We start from the raw sequence: 21383 nt of genomic DNA on the forward strand, positions 1-21383 counted from the left end.
CATTACCGACCGCAGTGACACGATTACAATGCAGAGTGTAAGCTATACAGGAGCGTTCGAAACTTTGCGCTTCTATATAGTGTGGATTCATTTAGCATGTTTTCTTTTCTGTTTTATAAGTTTAAAGATTACAGATGTTAATCATTGATCACATTTATAGCATGATACAGGACATGTACTGAACAGTTACTGTTTTCCACATAGAGCATCCATCACTGGCGTCTTTCCCTAGATATACAACATGTATGCATGTGTGTGTGTAGTGTCCACTGTTTGCATTCTTAGGGCAAATAACTTCCTGAATTTGACAGCATCTTCATCCATCACGTCAAGGCAAACTGTATAATTCACATTAAACTTTCCGAGCCCAATTTTCACCGAGTATGCACAGAGCCAGCAGATCAGCAGCGGATAACCGTCCGAAAAATGAAGGGCACACGAAAATGTCAGAGATCGAATCGATATACGATTGCTCATTTACATGGTGTCAATTTAATTGTGAGAGTCATTGACCCGGGAATTTAAGTAAAGTAAATAATTTTGCAACATTGACCAGAAATGAGGGTATCTGGCTAGAGAGTCATCACATATACCGGTGCCAGATATCACAATTTTCGATCTTAAACCCTGAAAAGATTGGAAACAATCCTACTTTTTGACAAAATACTTGTTTATTCGTTCTTTCTGTACGATTCTTGTATCACATCATCTTAATTAAACGCCGAATCAAATCAGCTTCATTTTCTTCCCCCCACCAGTCACTATTATATACCCATGAGCAGGATATGAGAATTTCCCCTTGCCAGCTCGATGTCATTTTGTGAAGTGACATTATCAATCATTATCTTCACGAACATACGTCATTTATCACTGAAATTTGGTGTACACAAACTTTCGGTCAGGGATCAACACACTGTTCCATCATTGTCCGTGTGTGCCGCAAGACACACGCGTACGCGCGCGTCGAAATTTTACCTTGTTCCAAATGACCTCTAATTCTCGAAAGAAATTACAAATTCTGCAAATCAGGATCAAAGGTCACAAGTATTCATATCAATATTTTTAGAAATACACGCCCTATCGCCCCCATAATGGATCATATTCATATCAAAAATAAATTGTCTAATTCAGACACTGTCTTGCCTAAGCAAATTCGGGTCAAAGATCAAATGATTGAATTTCTGTATCTTGGGAAACACAATCATGTCCTACCCACCACCCCCTCCCTACTTTATACATGTACACATTTAAACCATGTTAAGCGGATCATTTCATAAAATCAAAGACTTCTTCATCAGACGCCGAACTGGCTTTGCAAAGTTAAATAGAGTCAAAGGTCAAAAGACTTTTGCTGTACGTTATGGTTAATGGCAATCAAAGATCAAATATTATTGACTTGGTCCTAGGATGTATAGCGCGTTGCTGTCAAACTTTGCATTCATTTAGGACAGGCTATCAAAATCATTTCAGGAAGTAATTTACACCTTCCTTTATCTTTTGCTTCTTAAGACTGAAGATGAAATTCCTTATGGTCATCATTCTGTGGCATTAACTTGTAAATTGCTGCAGATCACCCAATTCACCAACAGTGACGTCTATTACATTGTATTAGTCTAGCTAAAATCTAAAATGTGTTATTAACAAAATGATTATACTTTAATAATTTATCACCTTACACGCCCTGTGGAAACGGGTTACAGTAGAAGCTAAATTAAGTGAATAAACGTACAGAATGCACACACACACAAAAATCAACATATTTGCGTAATCAATGAGTTGCAATTAAAAGCTAATTTACTCTATGACTGACCTGAATACGCATTCTTGAAAGGCATCTTGTGGGTCCTCCTGCCCCCCCCCCCCCCCCCCCCGTCTTTTGAACTCTGCTAAAGCACAGTCCGTTTAGGGTTAAACCAAGACTTCAACATATTCTCCACCAGCGACACGAATCTGAATCTGTCATAGTCTCTTTAATAACACTTGGTAGAGCATTACAATGTGCTGAATAAAACAAAAAATGAGTCAGAATTCACGTAAACTGACATGCAAATCTATGACAAATTTCCAGACAGTAAACAATGAAAAACATAGTGAACATAAAAACTGCTGCGAGGAAATCATAATGTATAGAACACTTTCTCTATCCTTATACACACATTGGCATCTCTTTTAAAAAATCATCCATTATAAGGTTAAGGTATGCACTTCAAATGAAATGGAACGCAGTGACATCTTGAGCATATGTATTGTACTTTGTACCATTCTGCAACATGTCATTCATGTAAGTTACTATGACAAACGTCCTGTTTATGGCTGGATACATTTTAACCACAAAAATTATGAAAGAAGACTATATCTGTTGGACACACACAGAAATAAAGTAAAATCCTAATTCACATTGTTTAAACATGTATAAAGAAAGCAATGTTCAATTATCAATATCTTCTAAAACGTTAGAAAAGAAAAAGAAAATGAGAAATACTGAATCAACATGTGATACCATTCCAACTGGCACAAATGGAAAATGGCTCATAACAGATTCCAAAACGTGTATGTGTTGCAAAGTCAAGATACATTGTGTGTAGTTGTCATATGATATGTGTAAACCCTTTCATACCTCGATGTGTTGGCTGGTAATCATTCAGGGGGTAAACATAAAACATACCTGTTTCTTATCATTAAAAGGTAGCAAGTATTGGAAACAGTACATGTACAAGTACCAGAGTATTAACTTGTAAATTGTTTAGCAAAGTATTAACAGTATACAATTTGGAGGCTTTGTATATCAATAAGTTGGAGGCTCAAAATTCAAGCACTGATTTCAACTTTCGATGATCTCACTAATTTCTATTAATTTCCAGATCAAATGAGTTAATGTGTACACAAAACCTTATTCATATCCACGTAAATGACTATAGACACAGAAGCCTTCTTGGCAAATGCTATAACGTGAGCACAAGCACATTTCCATTTGGTTTATAACACCTGTGAGTGCATTTTCTGCTGGAGTGTCCCCACTATCTGGAACAGCAACATAAACAATATCATTAACAAGTACTACACTTGAGATACATAGACATCTATAAGCTGTTCATGTTTTGTGTGCAATCAAGACTGCCCCTGTACAGTACAGTGCCTATGTACCACAGAAATCACTGGCTTACTTGCTTCCATCAAGGCTGACCCCACCATAGCGAAAGCCAGTGACCCCTCTATATCAACACAAAATGTGGTGCAACGTCATATGCACAGATCTACACTCAAATTGCTGATGAGCTATTCTTGGTCACTTCAAAGCCTCACAACCAAAACATTATCACAAGATAAACTATAGATAAAATTACTTTTTTTTTCTGAAACTCCCAAGACACATAACACACAATATTGTATGCAAACATATCAAACATTAAGACCTTATTCTGTTAGAATAATATATTTGACTCTGCGGTGAAATTGAACAGTGAACCATATATGTCACATCCTCTCTTGCACCAAATTTATTCATGATATTCTTTATCCATTTGGTACTGCTTCTGCAAAACAAGACAGGAAAAAACTTACATGACTTAAGCTCCCTGCATATCTTATTGCTTACTTTCATTCACAGAAATTATTGGCAAATAATAATTCCTCATCAAACCAGGTAAAAATGAAAGGATATGTCCTTCTCTTACGAATCCAGATACCATCTTTAGACATTACAACACATTCTAATGTTCATCTAATAGTGTACAAAGAATTTACGGAAATGTTAAGCATAAACATGTTGAAGCACGAGATGAGAAGAAGATTTTAGAAAAGAATCTTAAGGTAGAAAGATTATGATCTAAGTACTTGGGGGGGGGGGAAGAACCAAAAAAAAAAGTTGTCTGGCAAAACTGTCTAAACATGGGACACGTAGGAGTGAAAATAAAAATCAAATTCATTCGTTGAATTCATTCATTGAGTTAAAGATTAGTTATCCCTAAATTTTATCCATTTCTAACCAAAAATCTTCCACTGACATTTTTGTACAACATAACAAGTCAAATTAGCATGTGCTGTCCCTCAATTCTCAGACATTCAGTGGTAACTCAGTGTAAAGAGATCTAATATGATTTTTTTTTAAAGCTCAAACATTGTATAATAAATACTTTCTTTGGGGACAATGGAATAACTTCCTTTATAGTTCAACATTTTTAGCTGCTGATACATTTTTATAGAAAAGTACCTGAAAAAAGGTACAAAACCATTCAGTCTCAAAGATCTTTGTATGCTGAGTTTCCACGAGAACAGCAGAACAAGTTGCACCTATGATGTACACAGCAATTACGATTTCATTATCTTTCAGTGTTAGTGGATACTATCACGAGATAACTGATTTACTGTATAAAGATAAAATTGAGGTGTGAATTTTCTTCCATTTGTTTCCCTCTACAAATGAAATTGGTAAGATCGCAACTGCTGATCAGTAATTTTACACACATATCGGGGGAAAAGGAACCACTGGGACTCTAACCCAAAGACAAAATTTCCAGGTCCCAAAGGACCATCACCCTATGCCAAGTGTCAAATTTACCATGAATTGTTGCATTACAAATGGAAACAAAATTCACAAGTTTGTCTTTCCTAGTTCATGCTACTGATATACACGTATAAGTCCCTGAATTTCCAATTCCCTAGTGCCTCATGATGGTGAGTCTCCACCTTAACAGGAAAATGTCCATCAATAATGCAGACTACATTGGAGTAGACATACTTTAACAGTGAAACCTGCATTTACATGCATTACTGGTTTACACCTGTACTTGGTGTTCATGCTTGCAGCATTAGCTTATCACCCGTTTCAGGGTAAATCAAATATTCATATCTTGCTGTCGATCATATACTTGCACAGACAAGCTGTCAAGATTGATGGGTGTGATACCACAGTCAAATAATTACAAAGAGAATACCCGTGGGCATTTGTATCGCATGGCCAACATGTAGCAGTCTTGTTGAAGTCAATTTTCAATTGAATGTCCATCTAAGGTATATATATAAAATGTGCTCTGCCTTATCAAAATACAGAAATACGAATGAATAAATTTAACTAGAGAAACCCAGTCTAAATTGATAGAACTCAAAACTACATTTGCCACATCGATTTCATAGAGTACACAGTCAACAAAGTCAATAACAATGTACATTCTGACACAGTTTGATACAAAGAGTTACATTGTATATGGAAGATCATTTTCATAAATCACAGAAAACAGCACTATTAATTGTGAACATGAAATACATGTGACATTGTCAGAAACCATTGAGAAAAAAAATACTTGTATATATTGCAATTCCAACACAGTACTTAGCAACGGGAATGCCAAACTTGTAAATAGCACTGCTGTCTTCTGAGGGCTGAAAAGGCATATTTTTGGTGGAAAAAGAGGACTTTTACCTTTCCTGCAATAGACAAGTAAACTGGGAAAAACAGTATTTCCCACACAACTGCAAATATATTAGGGGAAAAAAAAGTAGTATACACCTATCCTGCTAAAAAAAGAAAAAAAAAAGAAAAGAAGAAGAAACAGTTGGCAGTTGGCACCTCTATAGCAAGACACTGGTCAACAGATACAGGTCAGCAAATCCAATCCACTGTTGTGAATTAATTTGACAAGCCACATTACTTTTAGTCCCACTCCTCCATTCTCATGTCAGTAAAAGGATAATTTCTTTCCAACGGCACTGGTCTACCGTTGATTGTACATGAAATGTACATCCATGTCTCTTTTCTTCTTCTCCACACACCAGTAAGATGTGAGTCACCATCATGAACAACATGAGTAATTTGCACTTGGAAAGAGGTACAGCTTGAGTCTCTGGGGCTACTGCGGTCCAAAGAAAACTATGTTGCTTTGTTTGTTTTGCTTTTGCTCTTTGCAGATCTCTTGTCTCTCTTCTTCAAGCCATCCATGTTACCCTTCATGACATTGGCATAGGCCTTTAAGGGAGACAAAAACAAAATAAAGGATGGTCATGTTTTGGAATGATATATGGCAAGGAATTTACTCTTTCAAGAGCATATATCCATTTCCTACAAAATGATGTTAATTATAACATGAAAATATCAACAATGATGAAAATATTTCAGTATCATTACTGTGATAACTGTCAATATTCTGCTGCTGTCATGCTCATCAATAGCGCTGTTTTTATCAGTACAGATTTATCTGTCAACAATTCATAATCATGACAATTACCGACATCATAATCATCAACAAAACCCCCATCATCACTGAAATATCACTTCAACTGTGTGATTCGAATTGATTTTTAAAAAAAAATGTAACTGTATCAATTGTGATTTGTTGTTTGTTTGCCTGTTTGTGTGTGTGTTCATCTGTTGTTGTTGTTGTTGTTGTTAATTTTTGTTCACTGTAAGCATCCGGAAGGTGAAGGAAATTTGACAAAGAAGTTAATGGCACAGACTCTGTGAAGCCCTGATACAGTAGTCTACACACTCACGACGTAAAGTCCTCTTCAAAACATCAAACTTTGCACATGTCATGCATGTACACATACAGAGGGCCTCCTCAAACTTTGTCTCTCATGTGTTTAAATACGATCTTTCTTCACACACCTGTCTCTCTTCGAATCCAAGCTTTCTTTAACACACACTCCAACTGCTCAGTGAAGCACTGGCAACATCTTCACAGTACTATACATGCAATACCGCAGCTCATTAGAGCCGAGGATCAAAGTGACAAATGACCCACTTCTCACCGAGGGTTAGTTGGAGACCCACTTTCATTAAGATATTGTCTTCCATTCACCAGTTTTCAAGTGCAGGATGACAGGCCTGGGGTTAAGGACCGAGTGCACTACACAAAATGGACTCTCTCAGTTTATTCAACCTGTCCTTCAGGTCTGTCTAAGAATCATAAAGAGCTTTACATCAGCAGTGAGTTGGAAAAAAAAAGGAGCTCAAAAAGGGTTCAGTTAAAAGGGGGAAAAAAGGTCGCTCAAAACTGCTCAGTTGAAAACAAAGTAACTCAAAAAGGGCTCAGTTAATCAGCCTTCTAATGGCTTATGGCCATCGCAGTGGTCACAAAGGATTTTATTCACTGCTGTCGGTTTATACACCGTGCAAAATCAAATTTGTAACAAATTTACATTACCCATGGTGGAAAGAATAAAGATATAGTGATCAAGGATGTCAAAAGAGACTATGCCACAACATCAAAACAATTTCATATCATGGAATAGACACATGTGACTGACATGCATGACTTGACTGATATCCCTAATCAACAGCAATAATTTGCTCAATCATCAAACAAAATTTGAGTGATGTCACTTTAAAAAGAAATGATATAATCCTTCAGTTTACTTCCAGGGACATTTTACTTCATTTCTTTACTGGTACACTATGCATCATTTGAACTGAATTATGTGTATTTTTCTTTGTCTTTTTGTATGAAATCTGAGATGTTCTTGCTTAAACATTCATTCAACTGATTCAATATATATATATATATATATATACATTTTTTATATACTGTAAAACTTCTCGAACAGAGTGTGTTGCATTCATCAAACTCGACTTTCCCTCAAATTTTGTTTTGGCCTTTGTTTTCTTGGTGAGGTAAAAGGTGCAATAAGTCTTCTATGTACTATTATCTATTGGCCATGTTAACATGAATTCTCTTTGACCTCCTGAGACCGCTACCTTTAAAATTGGGCCAGGAGTGAGAGACTTTAATTACAACCTTCAGGAAAAGCCTGGGAGAATTGTCTTTTGCCAGCAAAGACAACAATTGCTTGCCATCCGTGTTTGTTTTTTCCCCTTTCTGTCCCAGATTTGAAGTCCATCACACTTTCTCCAAGCTTGTGTCTAAATATCATGGTGGACACATGCCAAAGAGTGTAGAGGGACTTATTGAAGCATCAACACACACACACACACATGCATATCCACTCTGAACTTGTTAAAGATGAACTACAAAAGGGGGGGGGGGCTCAATAGGTGCTTATTTGTGTTTTCATGAGACTGTTCAATCAAACAGAGGGTTAATCAAATGGTGTTCCCCACACTCGGTCCACTGACACAGTAACTCAAGTACATCCAATACCAGTAGCCCATAAATTCCTGCCTAAATCAATGAAAAAAGTACACCTTTAGAGGGAGCTATTTCACTAGCCATCGAGGACATTTTACCAACCTTCATCGATCAGTATTCCTACTGCAATCTTTACATGGTATATATTGAGAGTCAGGAGATTTAGCAAGTGTACAATTTGTAATGAAATGTATACCCAGTTTGCTTTGATCAGTGTTTTTGGTTTTTTTATAGATATCTTCATCATTTCCCTCAAGTACACAAACTCACAGCATCATGTCACTTCACAACAAAACACTCATGTATGCATGTTAAAATGTAATAATATGACAAGTAATTTGTATTAGTTAAACTATTCTCTTAGTCATGGCAAGTGAAGACAAGTTTCTTGGAACATGGCATCTTCAATAAAACTGATCAGCAATGAGGTGACTGAAAGTTCAAACATTAGTTTGAATTCCCTAAAATGATATAACCCACAGCAAGCAGTCAACATGATTTGCTTGTGATAAACCATATCTTAAAGTTTTGATACTATGTTGCGAGTATTTCAATTTTGTTGACTTACATTTTTGTGCCTTGAATTATTCTGTTCTATCCTAGGTATCAAAGCAGATTTGTTACCCTATCATAACTCATTCAAACTAAATTGTTTTCTTTTGAAATACTTGTGCTTGTTCAATTCTACGAAGCTTTGTATATCAATTGATGTCTCACTAGGCGTTTTCACATCAGCCCGATAAAAATCCAAGCTCAAAATATTTTCCGCGATTGCGAATTAGAGCGCTATTTCATTTCTTACTCACATCAGCCCGAAGAGGGGGTAGCCCGAATAGTTAAAAATTTTAAAATAGCTAATTCGGCAGCTGAGTATGTGTAAACACCATCAGTAATGTGTGTGCCCTCTCAAAATTTCCTCATGATTTGTGTGCAGTTTGCCTCGACCGATAAGGTCACACACGCTAGGCATGATGGGATTCATCGCGCTAATTTCTCGAGTCGTTTTCACATTATCAAATAGCGCGCTACTATCCCGCTATTTCAGAAATTTCCGGAGGTGGAGTCGAGAAATTTTCAGAGCGATACAATTAGCGTGCTAATTTGTGTTCACATTATCAAATAGTGCGCTATTTCGCTATCGGGAAAATTTCCCAAGTCAGAAAATAGCACACTATTTCGAAACATCGGGCTGATGTGAAAACGCCTACTAAGAAATCAAGGGTGGTATTCTGAAATCCTTCCAAGGAAGAAATTTCTTCCCAAGTCAGGATATTTTCCTAAGTGGTATTCTGAAAATCTTCCTAAGTTTCTTCCTAAGTCTGTTCCTAAGTTTTTTTCCTAAACTCAGGAAGAAACTTAGGAAGGGGGCGGATGTATGCAAATTTCTGACTAAGGAAGAAGTTGGTATTCTAGAATACACTTACGAAAGAATTTTAGGAAGATATTTATAAAGTTTCACCCCTGTCCTAAGTACATTGTTAAGATATACACGTAGCAAGCTGCAAACATCGTGATAGGCGCATGTCATTCACTGCACGCAACATGTACTTTGATGCGCGAATTGGGCATGAGAAAGGGAACATGCCGTGCACACATGTATTTAACCCTACATCATAAGAAATATGCGATTTTCATTGCTTGGTTCATTATGACACGGCATTTCGTATTGGCTTAAGAAAGGACGTGGGCAGGGATAAGGATGGCCTAATCTGCAATCTGCATTAAGAAGTGCCTAGGAAGAAATTTCAGAATACCAGTTCTGTCTTTCCTTGGCACTTCCTAATTTTCTAACTTAGGAAGAAACTTAGGAAGAAATTTAGGAAGATTTTCAGAATACCACCCCAAATACCGTCATTCATTCCCTCTTCACTTACCATTTGAAATTTTGTGACATCTTTCGAGCTTATCTGAAAAGCAAAAAAGAGAGAAAATGTTTTATTCATGCCCGCATTATTCATTACAAATATTTGACACAAATGATTTTTTCAGTGTTACACTATTAGTTTGTAGCTTTCTGGACAATTTTTGGCTGTATCAGTCACAGAAGTTGAGCAACCACTAAAAAGATATTTGTTCTTAATGATGGCATTAAGTACTTGTGTAAATACTAAAAGGATCATTTTTGACAATGGCATTGGAAGATCTGCACATTTCTTTTGAACGTGTTATAAGTAAGCAGCATCAAACTTAACGACTAAACAATATGAGTGCACTGCTCCACAAACATGAAATGAAAAATTCAAAATACAAACATAATGTGGATCAACATGTTCTAAACTCTTATCAATGCTAAATTTTGTGGGCAGTTTGTATTCCACTGACAACTTCTTTGCTCTGAATGTAAAAGTGCAATATATTTTATGCATTGCAACTTAAAGGCATATCCATCCTCAATCAAATATAATTCATCTGAGCACTGCCAAACATTTTCTTTTCAAAGGTTTGATTGCTTTTCTTTAGTATTATTGAACTGAAGGTTGTGTGACTGACATGAGTGGGCAGAAACTGACAGCTGGTTTATGGGAGATGAAATTAAGGTCAGCAGATGAGGACCACTCCTTTCAATAATCTTCTCTTACCACAGTGGAAATCTTCTTCTTGCCATTTGTTGCTCTGAACAAACACTTGTGCTCCGACTGATCGGATACTGACGTCCTATCACCCTTGGCCGAACGTGGCTTGGGTTTGGTCTGGCCATAATCTACAGATGAAAAAAAAAATGCAAGTGTACACTCTTACTGCCAAGTTGAGACTGAAATGTCAGCATTATCATCTGATAAGACTGACTGGACATTTTAGAGGAGTTTGTGGTTCGTGAAGATGAGTTGATTCTTATGATTGTGACATCTGTCATGACACTAGTCATAGTATCAAAAAATTTCCATCTCTTCTTTCAGGTCATACATGCTCTTTTAACAGATCTGTGCAGTTTGTCTAGAACTTGTCAGTCAATCTGCAACAGAAATCCTAACACTGTACTTTAACGCACCACAGAAAAAAGAAAGAAAGAAAGAAAGAAAAACGACTGGAGTGAAGGTCCTGTAAATATCATGTGGATGCCATGTATTGTTACTGTTCGGAAAATTTGTTTCAATTACCATTGCTGTACTTACAATATGTCCATTTGGATTTTTCATAGAGAATCTGGTCACAGTGTACTATATTTACAATTTGCTCTTTTTTTACTGCACTAGTGACATCTAAAGAAAAAGTTAATAAAAAAAAAGAGGAGTTGCTCATATCATGCAAATTCCAGATGGTGAAAGCAGATGTTGAGTCCATATATTACTAGTATACATGTATATTACACACAAGTTTGTAATACAAACAAGAACACAAGCACATATTTGAACAATAATGATTATGCAAGAATACAATCTATGCATGACATGTATTTGTAGAACTAGGAGTGGGTGCATAAGTCACAGTACATGTAGGTCCTATTTGGGATACAAAAACAACATTTTTAATTGACTATGAAAGTTTGAACTGACATTGTTCATTGGCTATACTGACACTCTTTAATAATTTCCAGGTTATACCAATATTACAACAGAGAAAAATAAAAACCAGTTGTGCTCACTTAAGAATTAAATTACGATGCCCTTGACTTTAAGAAATTAGTACACATACACAAAAGCCAAATGAATGATAACTATTGTTGTTTTAACAATTCTGCAAAAGAAAATATAAAACAATAATGTAAAAACATCATAACTCAGTTACATGTGTGTCTGGTCATATGATTTTATCATGAACTGTGAACATATCCTGAGTGCCTATCAAGTCACCTCCTACAATGTACTTCATCCAAATGAGCCTTATGAACTTCTTTTGACACATTAGTGTTTACCCATTCGCTCTGGAAAAAGTCCCTATTTCAGAGATAGTTTCTGTGAACAAGAATTAAATCTGTTTGGATGTAGATTTCACAACTGGTGACCAGAGTTTGACAACCCTTTCAGGGTTTACGTAATACACGTACAGTCTGTATGTGCAACACAGCACATAGATCTACATGTAGCAACCCAAACAGTGACATGGAAAAGCCAGACTGGGAAATGCACCAGGCCAGGTAGATATTTGCCCTCAGTCTCACTAACGTTACCATACTGTAAGCTGTAATTTTTGCACACAGATATTTTGAGAATGAGGAGGTCATCAGCACTTTTGTGAGATGTTGTTCTCCCGAATAGACACGGAAGCTGTCATAAGTGCACTATTACACCAGGGCATGGCGACATTTTCGCGTGTTGTTAAATTCGCCATCAAACAGTGATTTGCAAAATCCACAAAAATCAAACCCTTGCGAAAATAATAGCTTGTACAGTATACCCTATTTACGACGTGAGTGCTATACATGATGTTAGTTTCTGAAGCCTCATTAAGCAGCCTTGTGCAGGGCTTTAGCTCAGTATATAAAGTCTGTATAAAGCAGATAGAATATCAATATAGCATAGGTGTTTAATCCAATCAGGTTTTGAATTCAACTGCAGGGACAGTTTCAGAGCCTCCTATAGTGACCCAGAAGTTAATCAAGCTACAGTTCATCACTCAAACATGTGACCGACAATGAATAAACCATGAAGCTAAAGTGAACAATGTTGATGTTACCGTGCGGACGTAGTATTGAAATTGTGTGCCATTTACTAGAGGGGATCTTGGTTACATTTGTACAATGAGAATGGAACCAGTCAAGACCTGTTCAGGCAAAATCTGAACAAGTGGTTTCGATAAACAGAAAAGAGATCTTTTTTTTTTTCTTTGAGTGTTTTCAAAATTGTTTGCAGCTTCTAGACTCAACATTTTGATCACAGTATAAATGGGGTATTAGCAGCAGATCTTCAAGTTAGGAGACAGTAAGGTCTATTGACGTGAAGCAGAGTAATTGGGGTAAAAAGTTTTTCCCCAAGCTCAAGAAAACAGAACTACATGGAAATTACACCAAGGATAAAGGTACAGTAGGTATAGGTATCAGAAATTAAACATTTCACTTAGAACCAGTACTATCTTCTATTCAGTGTAAGAAATCAGACGATTACTCTGTGTAGATTTGCTTTGTCATGGTTCTTCTGCTCCTTGGAAACCACCTTTAGAGAAAATAATTGATAGTTGTTGGTTCCTTTTTTTTTTTTTTTGTACGTGTTAATGCTAAGAAAGACATTATGATGAGACACAAAGTTTACACTGCTATGTCTTCACTATCAAAGATGATGCCTCATAGGGAGTACACAAGTTGGGAAAATCTAGAGAAGTGTGGGAGAAGTGTAAATCAAAAAATGTTTTTAATAAAATAAAAATGTAACCTGATCTCTCTAAAGTGCAAAAGTGTGTCTTCTTTGCCTGAAAGGGGACCTCTGGGTTGAGAAGGCTTTTTTAATACCTGTTTTTGCTATTTAAAAAAAAAAAACAACAAACAAACAAACAAACAAACAAAAACTTACCAAAGGAATATAATATTTTAAAAATGGCTATAATGACTTAAGTGAAAAATTTTTAATTTCATTTATTTAAATTCAATAAAATTTGTGCAGCAGAAATACACTTACATTGCTTCATTGTAATGTAGACTGTTCCTGAAGTCCGTGTCTTCTGAAAGAGACGCGTCAGCTCAGCCAGGAACTGATTGAAATAACATAAAATAAGAAACATTGAAATACTATCAGAAATGAAGGAGTAAATTATATCATTCTTCAAAACAACACTGGTTAATACTTGCAATCAGCAATAACTAACAGTTCAGGGGGGCACAAGTAACTGTTAATTCAGCCTATCTACTTTTCTCCTTGAGTCATCAGCCAACTGAAAGCACATTTACTGAATTCCTTGCATGAAAATACGATTTAGGGGAAAGAGCAGAGCACATGCTTTAGAGCATGTATGCCGACCTCAAATATGCTTTTTATTAAAAAGTATACTCCCAGTTCATTGACACTATCTACACGAAGATAACCAAATCATTTATAAATCTATAAAAAATTTGCGAATCACTACCAAAATTTAATCATCTGTTCATTAAGTCATTATCAACTTTTACTGCAAGTTTTATTCAAATCAGTCAACAACTTTTGTTACTTATTTTGCTGATGATCACTTAACCTCCTCATTCCTTGGCATAGGTAATGTCAAGTTGTGTATCACCAGTGAATCTTCTTGGTCATGTGGCAACAATTAATACATTGAACAATTGTATACTCCCACACAAACATTCTCACGTGAACTCTATAAATTACATTTTACAAGAACAGATTATATATCCCTATTTTAAATCATACTCTGTAGTACTACACACTCTTCTAAGCCTGAGGAAAATATTGCTTCAATGTTTTTTTCAAAAAAGAATAAATGTCACATTTGTTCCCCTTCAATTGCAATTGCAATTGCAAGGAATGACATACAAAGTCATTTATATACTTGGCCATGATGCTTTTTGAATCTCACAGGTTCTCACATGTAAGTAAACCAAGTCATATCTTTTCATATATTTTTGGTGAAATGTGAGCTTTCTTAAATTCTGCTCAATGAAATCTTACAATTACACAACTTACTGGGAGCAATGTCTACTCCTAATGGTTTCTTAGGAAACTTTCTCCCAAAGAGATAAATACTCTAGGGCAAGTCCAAGATACTGTAACGCGCGTGTTACGTATGGGACATTCAGAGACTTTTATGACCTGAAAAATAGTGTTAAGGCCTTTGATCATATTGAACTTTATCATGGTGATTGATATCTAGGAGAAGTATAATCATGTAAAAAATTGAGAAAAATGACCTTCACAATTATATTCTAGAAGAGAAAATATGTGCCGTTACGTATGGGACCAGAAAAATTTTGTTTTTCTGAACATTTTTTTCAACCTCAAAACTCTCTGAACGTATTTCATTCTACAACTTGTAACTCACTGTGATGAAAGTCACAACACTCAAGATTATCAGAGGTAAGTTTCATGTCATGAGGCAAAAAGTTCTAATTACAGGTTCTAATTAAAGACAGACATGACGTGTTACATATGGGACAGTTACGTATGGGACACTTTGTCCCCCATTCGTTTAGTGTGTGGAGAACCATGTTTATGGATATTTTGCATAATTATTGAAGCAAAATCAGTTGGAACTACTCAATACTGATCGAGATTGTCAAGGAAACAATATTCCCCAAATATTTACCATCATAATCATATTCAATCATATCTTTATATTTCTATGACCAACCTGAGTATGCATGCCCTTTGTCCCCCATTCGTTTAGTGTGTGGAGAACCATGTTTATGGGTATTTTGCAAAATAATTTTGCAAAATGCCCATTTATAAACAAATTTTTGCATGATTATTGAGGTAGAATCAGTTGAAATTACTCAAATACTGATCCAGATTGTCAAGGGAACAATATTCCCCAAATATTTACCATCATAATCTTTAATCATATTCTATATTTTTATGACCAACCTGAGTATGTATGCCCTGTATTTTTATCAGGATATTTACTACTAAAAAATAGAATAGTAAAGTGTTTACTTCCATTGATGAAGTTTGCCATTCAGTTTCAATAAAAAACAACTTGACACAAGAAATATTAATCTTAATAAACATGTAATACCTGCTGCGTGGAACCCCAGTAATCGAGCAGATATATATGATGTCTGTCGAGCAATCAGGTCATTGATTCAAGTCACATCTCGGTATGTAGTATACTCCTGATTTCTGTCATGGCTACTACTGAAAACTTAGTAAAGACAATTTGTTTATCACTTGCAATGAAAAAAAAAAATTATACAAAAAACACTAATTTGAAGTAACATCTTCATTATCATCACCTATGTGTTATACAATGCAGCTACAATGTAGCTAGAGCTCTACATTGTGTGGTGAACAGTGCCCAATATACTCTTAGTTGAACTGCAATTTTTCAATCTGCTTGTGTATCTGGTTTCAGTACCATTTAAATCAGAGGTCTCTACTTAAAGGGACTGTACAGTTATGGTTCAGATGGGAATTCTGATTTCAACTTTTACAAGATAATCAGCACTTCTTTTATGAAATATCTAGATAGCATACAATTCTAAGAGGAATTCAAAGTTAACATGACAAAAATCCATTTTGAAATGGCTGAGATATCCAGAAACGTGGTGTCCTAACAAAAGGCGGGTCACATTTTTTATTAGGACCACTTCATTTTACTTTATTTGTTTGTTTGTTTGTTTTTGATATCTCAGCCATTTCAAATTGGATCTCCATCAAATAAACTTTTAATTCCTCTAGACTTAGAATTGTATGCTCTTTAATGATTCATTATAATTGGTTTCCAATCATCTCGTAAAATGTTGAAAACTGAATCCCCATTTCTACAGAAACTATACCATCCCTTTAATGCTGATTTTCATTGTGTATTTTGCCATCTCCCCCTCCCCCTTTCTGAAAATTGTTCAGTCAAGTACATGTATTGTTTCAAGTGTCTATAACTCAAAAGTAGCTGCAAAGTTGGGATGCTTTCTTAAGGATGATTGACCATTTGTGTACTGAGAGACCCTCCCAGCTAGCTTCATGCATTCACATGCAATATGTATGAGGATGTCCCGTACGTAACGCATTTGTCCCATACGTAACATTATTTAATTGCCTAATAAAAAATATTTCTTTAACTGTTTTTTTCTTTTTTCTATGGTATTTAACTTCTCTAAACAATGAATTAGAACTTTCCAAAAGGGCATTCAAATAACCTTAGGAACTTCAGAGAAAACCTAAAAAATGACCTCAATTTGTTACGTATGGGACATCTCATGATAGGACACGAGCTAATTTGCATAATCATTTGCATAATCCCTAAATTTTCATACCAAGTTAAACTATTTGATGAACTTCTTATGTCCACATATTAATCAAATATCATTTGCTTTCCTTTGAATAAATATGAATTTTTATAAATGTCCCATACGTAACGCTGTATTTCACATTTATGCAAGCCCTTGAAATTTGCATAAATTTACATAATATTATTTTTTCCTCCATGGAAATCAAAACTTCAACTCATAAGCTTCAAAATGATACCAAACATATCAATATTGAGCAAATATGAAATTTTGCCTTCTGAGGGGACCTTATCTTGGACTTGCCCTCTATGTTATGGAGAGCATTGTCCAGGTTTGAAAGAGCAGTGTTTCCATCAACTTTGGGAAGTTCTACACGTACATTATTTGTAAAGAGCATAATGGTATTTCCATCGAATAAATGCTCAATTTAGAGTTTCATGGTGTGACATTCAGCATTTGCAGAGCTCTTTCAGATTAACACTTCCATGTAGTTTATTTACGAGCATGATCTACATGTATTGCCAGTTGAAATCTTAACAGCAATGAGCATTAATTACAAATACCATCAGATTGATAGGAACCACATGGACAATAATGACTACAGAACTGTATTTACAATAGAATGCAAAATAATCTCTTTAAACAGAGATTAAAAGTGACTAAATCTGTAATTAAATGTTCTGCATCCTACACTGTATGCATTTAAAAACTAAAATGTCATATGGGTGGATACTCTTCATTTTGTGGACCATAGCAACCCCAAAATATTAATTTACCTTGACTATATGTGACCCTGTACCTCAAAACAAACAAAAAGTCGCCAGACATGAATTTTCAGTTAAGACCAAATTGTGAAAGAGCAGACTTTAAGCTTTAAAATGATGTATAACTGGAATCAAATGGACTCTCCTAACCTATCTAAATATTGGAAAGAAAGCAAAAACTCAGGAAAAGTGTGAACTGAGAAAAGAGGCTCTGAAGTACAGTGTCTATTCAAGCGTTTAATCTTTACCAAACCGTGCTGGCTGTGCGATGAATGGGACAAAAAACAGGAAGTAAACCACCAGAGTAACAACAATGAAGGGATTATCAGATTAAATTGAAATTAAACATGCCTCATTAACACATTCTGTCCATAATTAATGCCAACTTTCAAAGCAGTAGCACTATCCTTTCAAAAGTTATTAGAGTTGAAAGTGAAGAGTGTGGACAAGGTTTTTCAGAAATGAAAAAGGGATTCTAAAGACTCACCTAATCACGCTATTCTACCAAAAATGTTCGAGATAAACTGCTGAAAAAACACACTTTCCTACCCATTTTATGATACCAAATTTTAGCATAATGTAAAAGAAGACCCGTTCATTCAGAAAATATGAAAAAGTCAAGTTCGGCTAGGTTGAACCATTTCACTTATTTTCAGTCCTCACGCAAAATCAGTGTGTGCGACTTTATGTTCATTTTGAGGTGCACGGTCACATATTTAACGAAGGAATATAAAATTCATTCTACATTGTACATTTGAACATGATGCTCTGAGCTCTGGTTTATTAATCTTAGTCAGACAAGTCAGATGGACTTGAAAAAATGTAACTTCTCCCTGAATATGTACATTCAAGTAGAAACCATACTGCTTAAACGTTTCACCTGTTCTAAATACAATTGTATCTCAATAGCAGGGTCTTACACTAAATTGTATACTACTACTTGTTTACACATGTATCTCAATACAGTACTTAAACCCCTTATTATGGAATAGATTGAGCTATCATGTACTTGTATTTTCACACAAAACAGGTTACACAATCTCATTACTCACCATGCTTTTAATATAAATTTAAAACATTTACATGTATACAACTGTATGAAACCATGGCATAACCTATTGAAAGGGAAATACGATGTACAATGGTACATGTACTTCTAATTTTTACTGTACCTGGTACACTAGTTTGATTTTGCCAGGATACAAAAGGATGCAGGGTGGTCCCCAAAGGATTTGGGCATGTCGCTGTGCACAACATTCTCAAATTCTTGGGCAATATCCTCAAGAATTGGCAACATGCTCAAAATGAAATGTATTCAAACATGGAAATAAACTTGTGCAAAACTTGATAAACATCAAACTACTTAGAAAATTTGTGTGCAGAACACGAGTCAGAACAATGAACATAATAAGCAGCACAACTAGAAATAATTTGCGAAATATTTCATGCTATGTATGTGTATGTGTACACTCTAAATGTGCACTCCTACCTCCTCAGACATAACAATTTCCACAATATTATCAGTCAGAGCTTGTAAAATGCTCAAATTTCAAGTTGTGGACCACCTTGAGGACACAAAAAGATCTTCAGTAGTCTAGAACTTTCCAAAATTTAGATGAAGGAATGAACTTCTGAAATGGGCAACAGTTTCTTGCATCCAATTCCAATGCATGTGTACCTTCAACACAACTAAATTATCAAAAGAAGGAAACTGACCTAAGGTTTAAAAAAAAAAAAAATCAAAATTTTAAGCTGTGTATCAATATGAAAGATGGGTAGTACTAGAACAGAGCTGAGGGACTTTGTCTTTGTCAAGATTAAATTTAAAAATTGAACAACTTGGCTACAATTAACAATTAATGGCTGGTGTGGCGGATGCCAGGAAGCAGATGGTAAATTTGAAACTCTTTCCTTGAATTGATTACTTAAACTAACACAACTGTTCAGCAAAGTCTTGACAGAAACATAAAACAATGCGTCAATGGAATAGCATTAAACTAGGGTAAAGTTTGACAGTATAATACTACACTCAGTGGTTCCTTGTACTGTGCACTCCCGTTATAAAAAACACGGTTATAACAAAATCCCGGTTACATCAAAGTAAAAATCCAGGCCACTCCAGACAAATGTACCATGTAAATTTATTTCTATTTTTTATTTGTTCGGTTATAACAAAATTTTGACGTAACGAAAAAAAAAAAAATGGTACCGAGGACTTCGCTATAACAGGAGTCCATTGTACTTGTACAATCAATGTGGACAATTGAATGACATTTCAGTAGGACCTATCCCTCTGCAATCTGATATAGATTCTACTTGTTTGTTTTATTCTAGGCCCTATATGTCTAGATGTAAATTTAGCTCAGACTGGTGTTCAGAAGTACACGTACTGTTCATAATCGGGGATCATGTCGGTGGAATTGTTGCACGCTCGACCACTTGTGTGTAAATTGTTAGCAAGGAGAGAGTTACTTACAGCGTCATTGTCGAGAAGTACCATGTTGACACCTGATGATGACACAATGCAACGAACCAGCAGTAAATTTATGCAGCAGTGCAGTGGTGCAGCAGTGCCCAGTGCTAGTGGCAGTGGTTCGCGCTTCACATGTGCACAGTAGTCTCAACGTCACAAACGCAAAATCAATCGCATGGGACTACGTAGTATGTTGTTATCTTGTTGTCTATCTTATTTATAAAGTGGGCGATCAATACTTGTCAAAAACTAATTACGCACAAGAAGTCTCTATGTAGCTTATTGTAAGTCGCCGAAAATATCCCAATTTGAGGCTTCAGAGTGGCAGTGTCGCCCGAGATTTATCACGAAGACTTGGCAGCTGTAGTGTCATAGTCTTCAGCAGGCTACAGTACAAGGGCCACGAGTTCACGACGCGACACACACGCACGCTAATAAAAAATGCCCGACGCGACGTGTACGTACAATTTTGTCCGTTCGTAATGTTTGAGCGCCCCCCCCCCCCCTTCTTCATGAAAGCAAAATTATGTACACCTGTAGACATGGAGCTACCCCATGCTGTAAACGTGCAATTACGAAGTAGCAAAAGCTTATACAATGTATGTAACTATAATGTAAGGCCTAGGTCTAAAACTCAGAAATTCAACGAATTTCAGGATTAACAATTATTTTGATTCACTTATTAAGAAATGACTTGTAGTACATGTTGTATGACAAATGTCATTTTGGAAAATATGGGCGGAGGAAAGTTTCTTCACTTAACCGTACAGTATAAACCAGTTACGGTATATCATGTACAATGATAGGGAAATCATGATATGCAAATCCCACCTCGGGCCATAAATCAACAGGAGGCTGGAATTTACTTGCACTGATATACTACATATCATTTTCAATCATTTTTAGCGACCGGGCTTTTACAATTCCAGAACATATACTGTACTATAAAGATAGACAAGTTGAGCAATATGTTTATTCCCCAGCCTTGTTATGTCTTATTTCATGTGAATCAAGACCAGAGTTAGATTTTTGCACACCATGTAAATTGTTGATTTTGCCCATGATGGTGCAATTCAGGGCCGGCGCACTGTTTTCAAAAGTGTGGGGGCCCACTTCCGGGTTTCATGAGCTAACAAGCAAAAAAAAAAAAAAAAAAAAAAAAACGACAAAGCGACTGCTTTGCCTCCGCCATAATGCATGATTTTCCCAATAGGTCTAGATAGTACATGTGGACACTGTGTGATTACATTTTCACAAAA

General features: G+C 35.8%; 1 protein-coding gene across 1 annotated transcript; it reads right to left on the bottom strand.

Annotated features, from left to right (window-relative positions):
- Positions 1-1951: 1951 nt before the first annotated feature.
- LOC140234290 (signal recognition particle 14 kDa protein-like) lies at positions 1952-20225 on the bottom strand. Its single transcript, XM_072314354.1, has 5 exons — positions 20128-20225; positions 13631-13703; positions 10661-10782; positions 9956-9988; positions 1952-5962 (listed from the first exon to the last, which is right to left on the bottom strand). The coding sequence occupies exons 1-5, from the start codon at positions 20149-20151 to the stop codon at positions 5867-5869; spliced, it is 348 nt and encodes a 115-aa protein (XP_072170455.1). The 5' UTR covers positions 20152-20225; the 3' UTR covers positions 1952-5866.
- Between the last annotated feature and the right edge of the window lie 1158 nt (positions 20226-21383).

Source organism: Diadema setosum, chromosome 1 (genome assembly GCF_964275005.1).
Source record: "Diadema setosum chromosome 1, eeDiaSeto1, whole genome shotgun sequence".
Taxonomy (NCBI): Eukaryota; Metazoa; Echinodermata; class Echinoidea; order Diadematoida; family Diadematidae; genus Diadema; species Diadema setosum.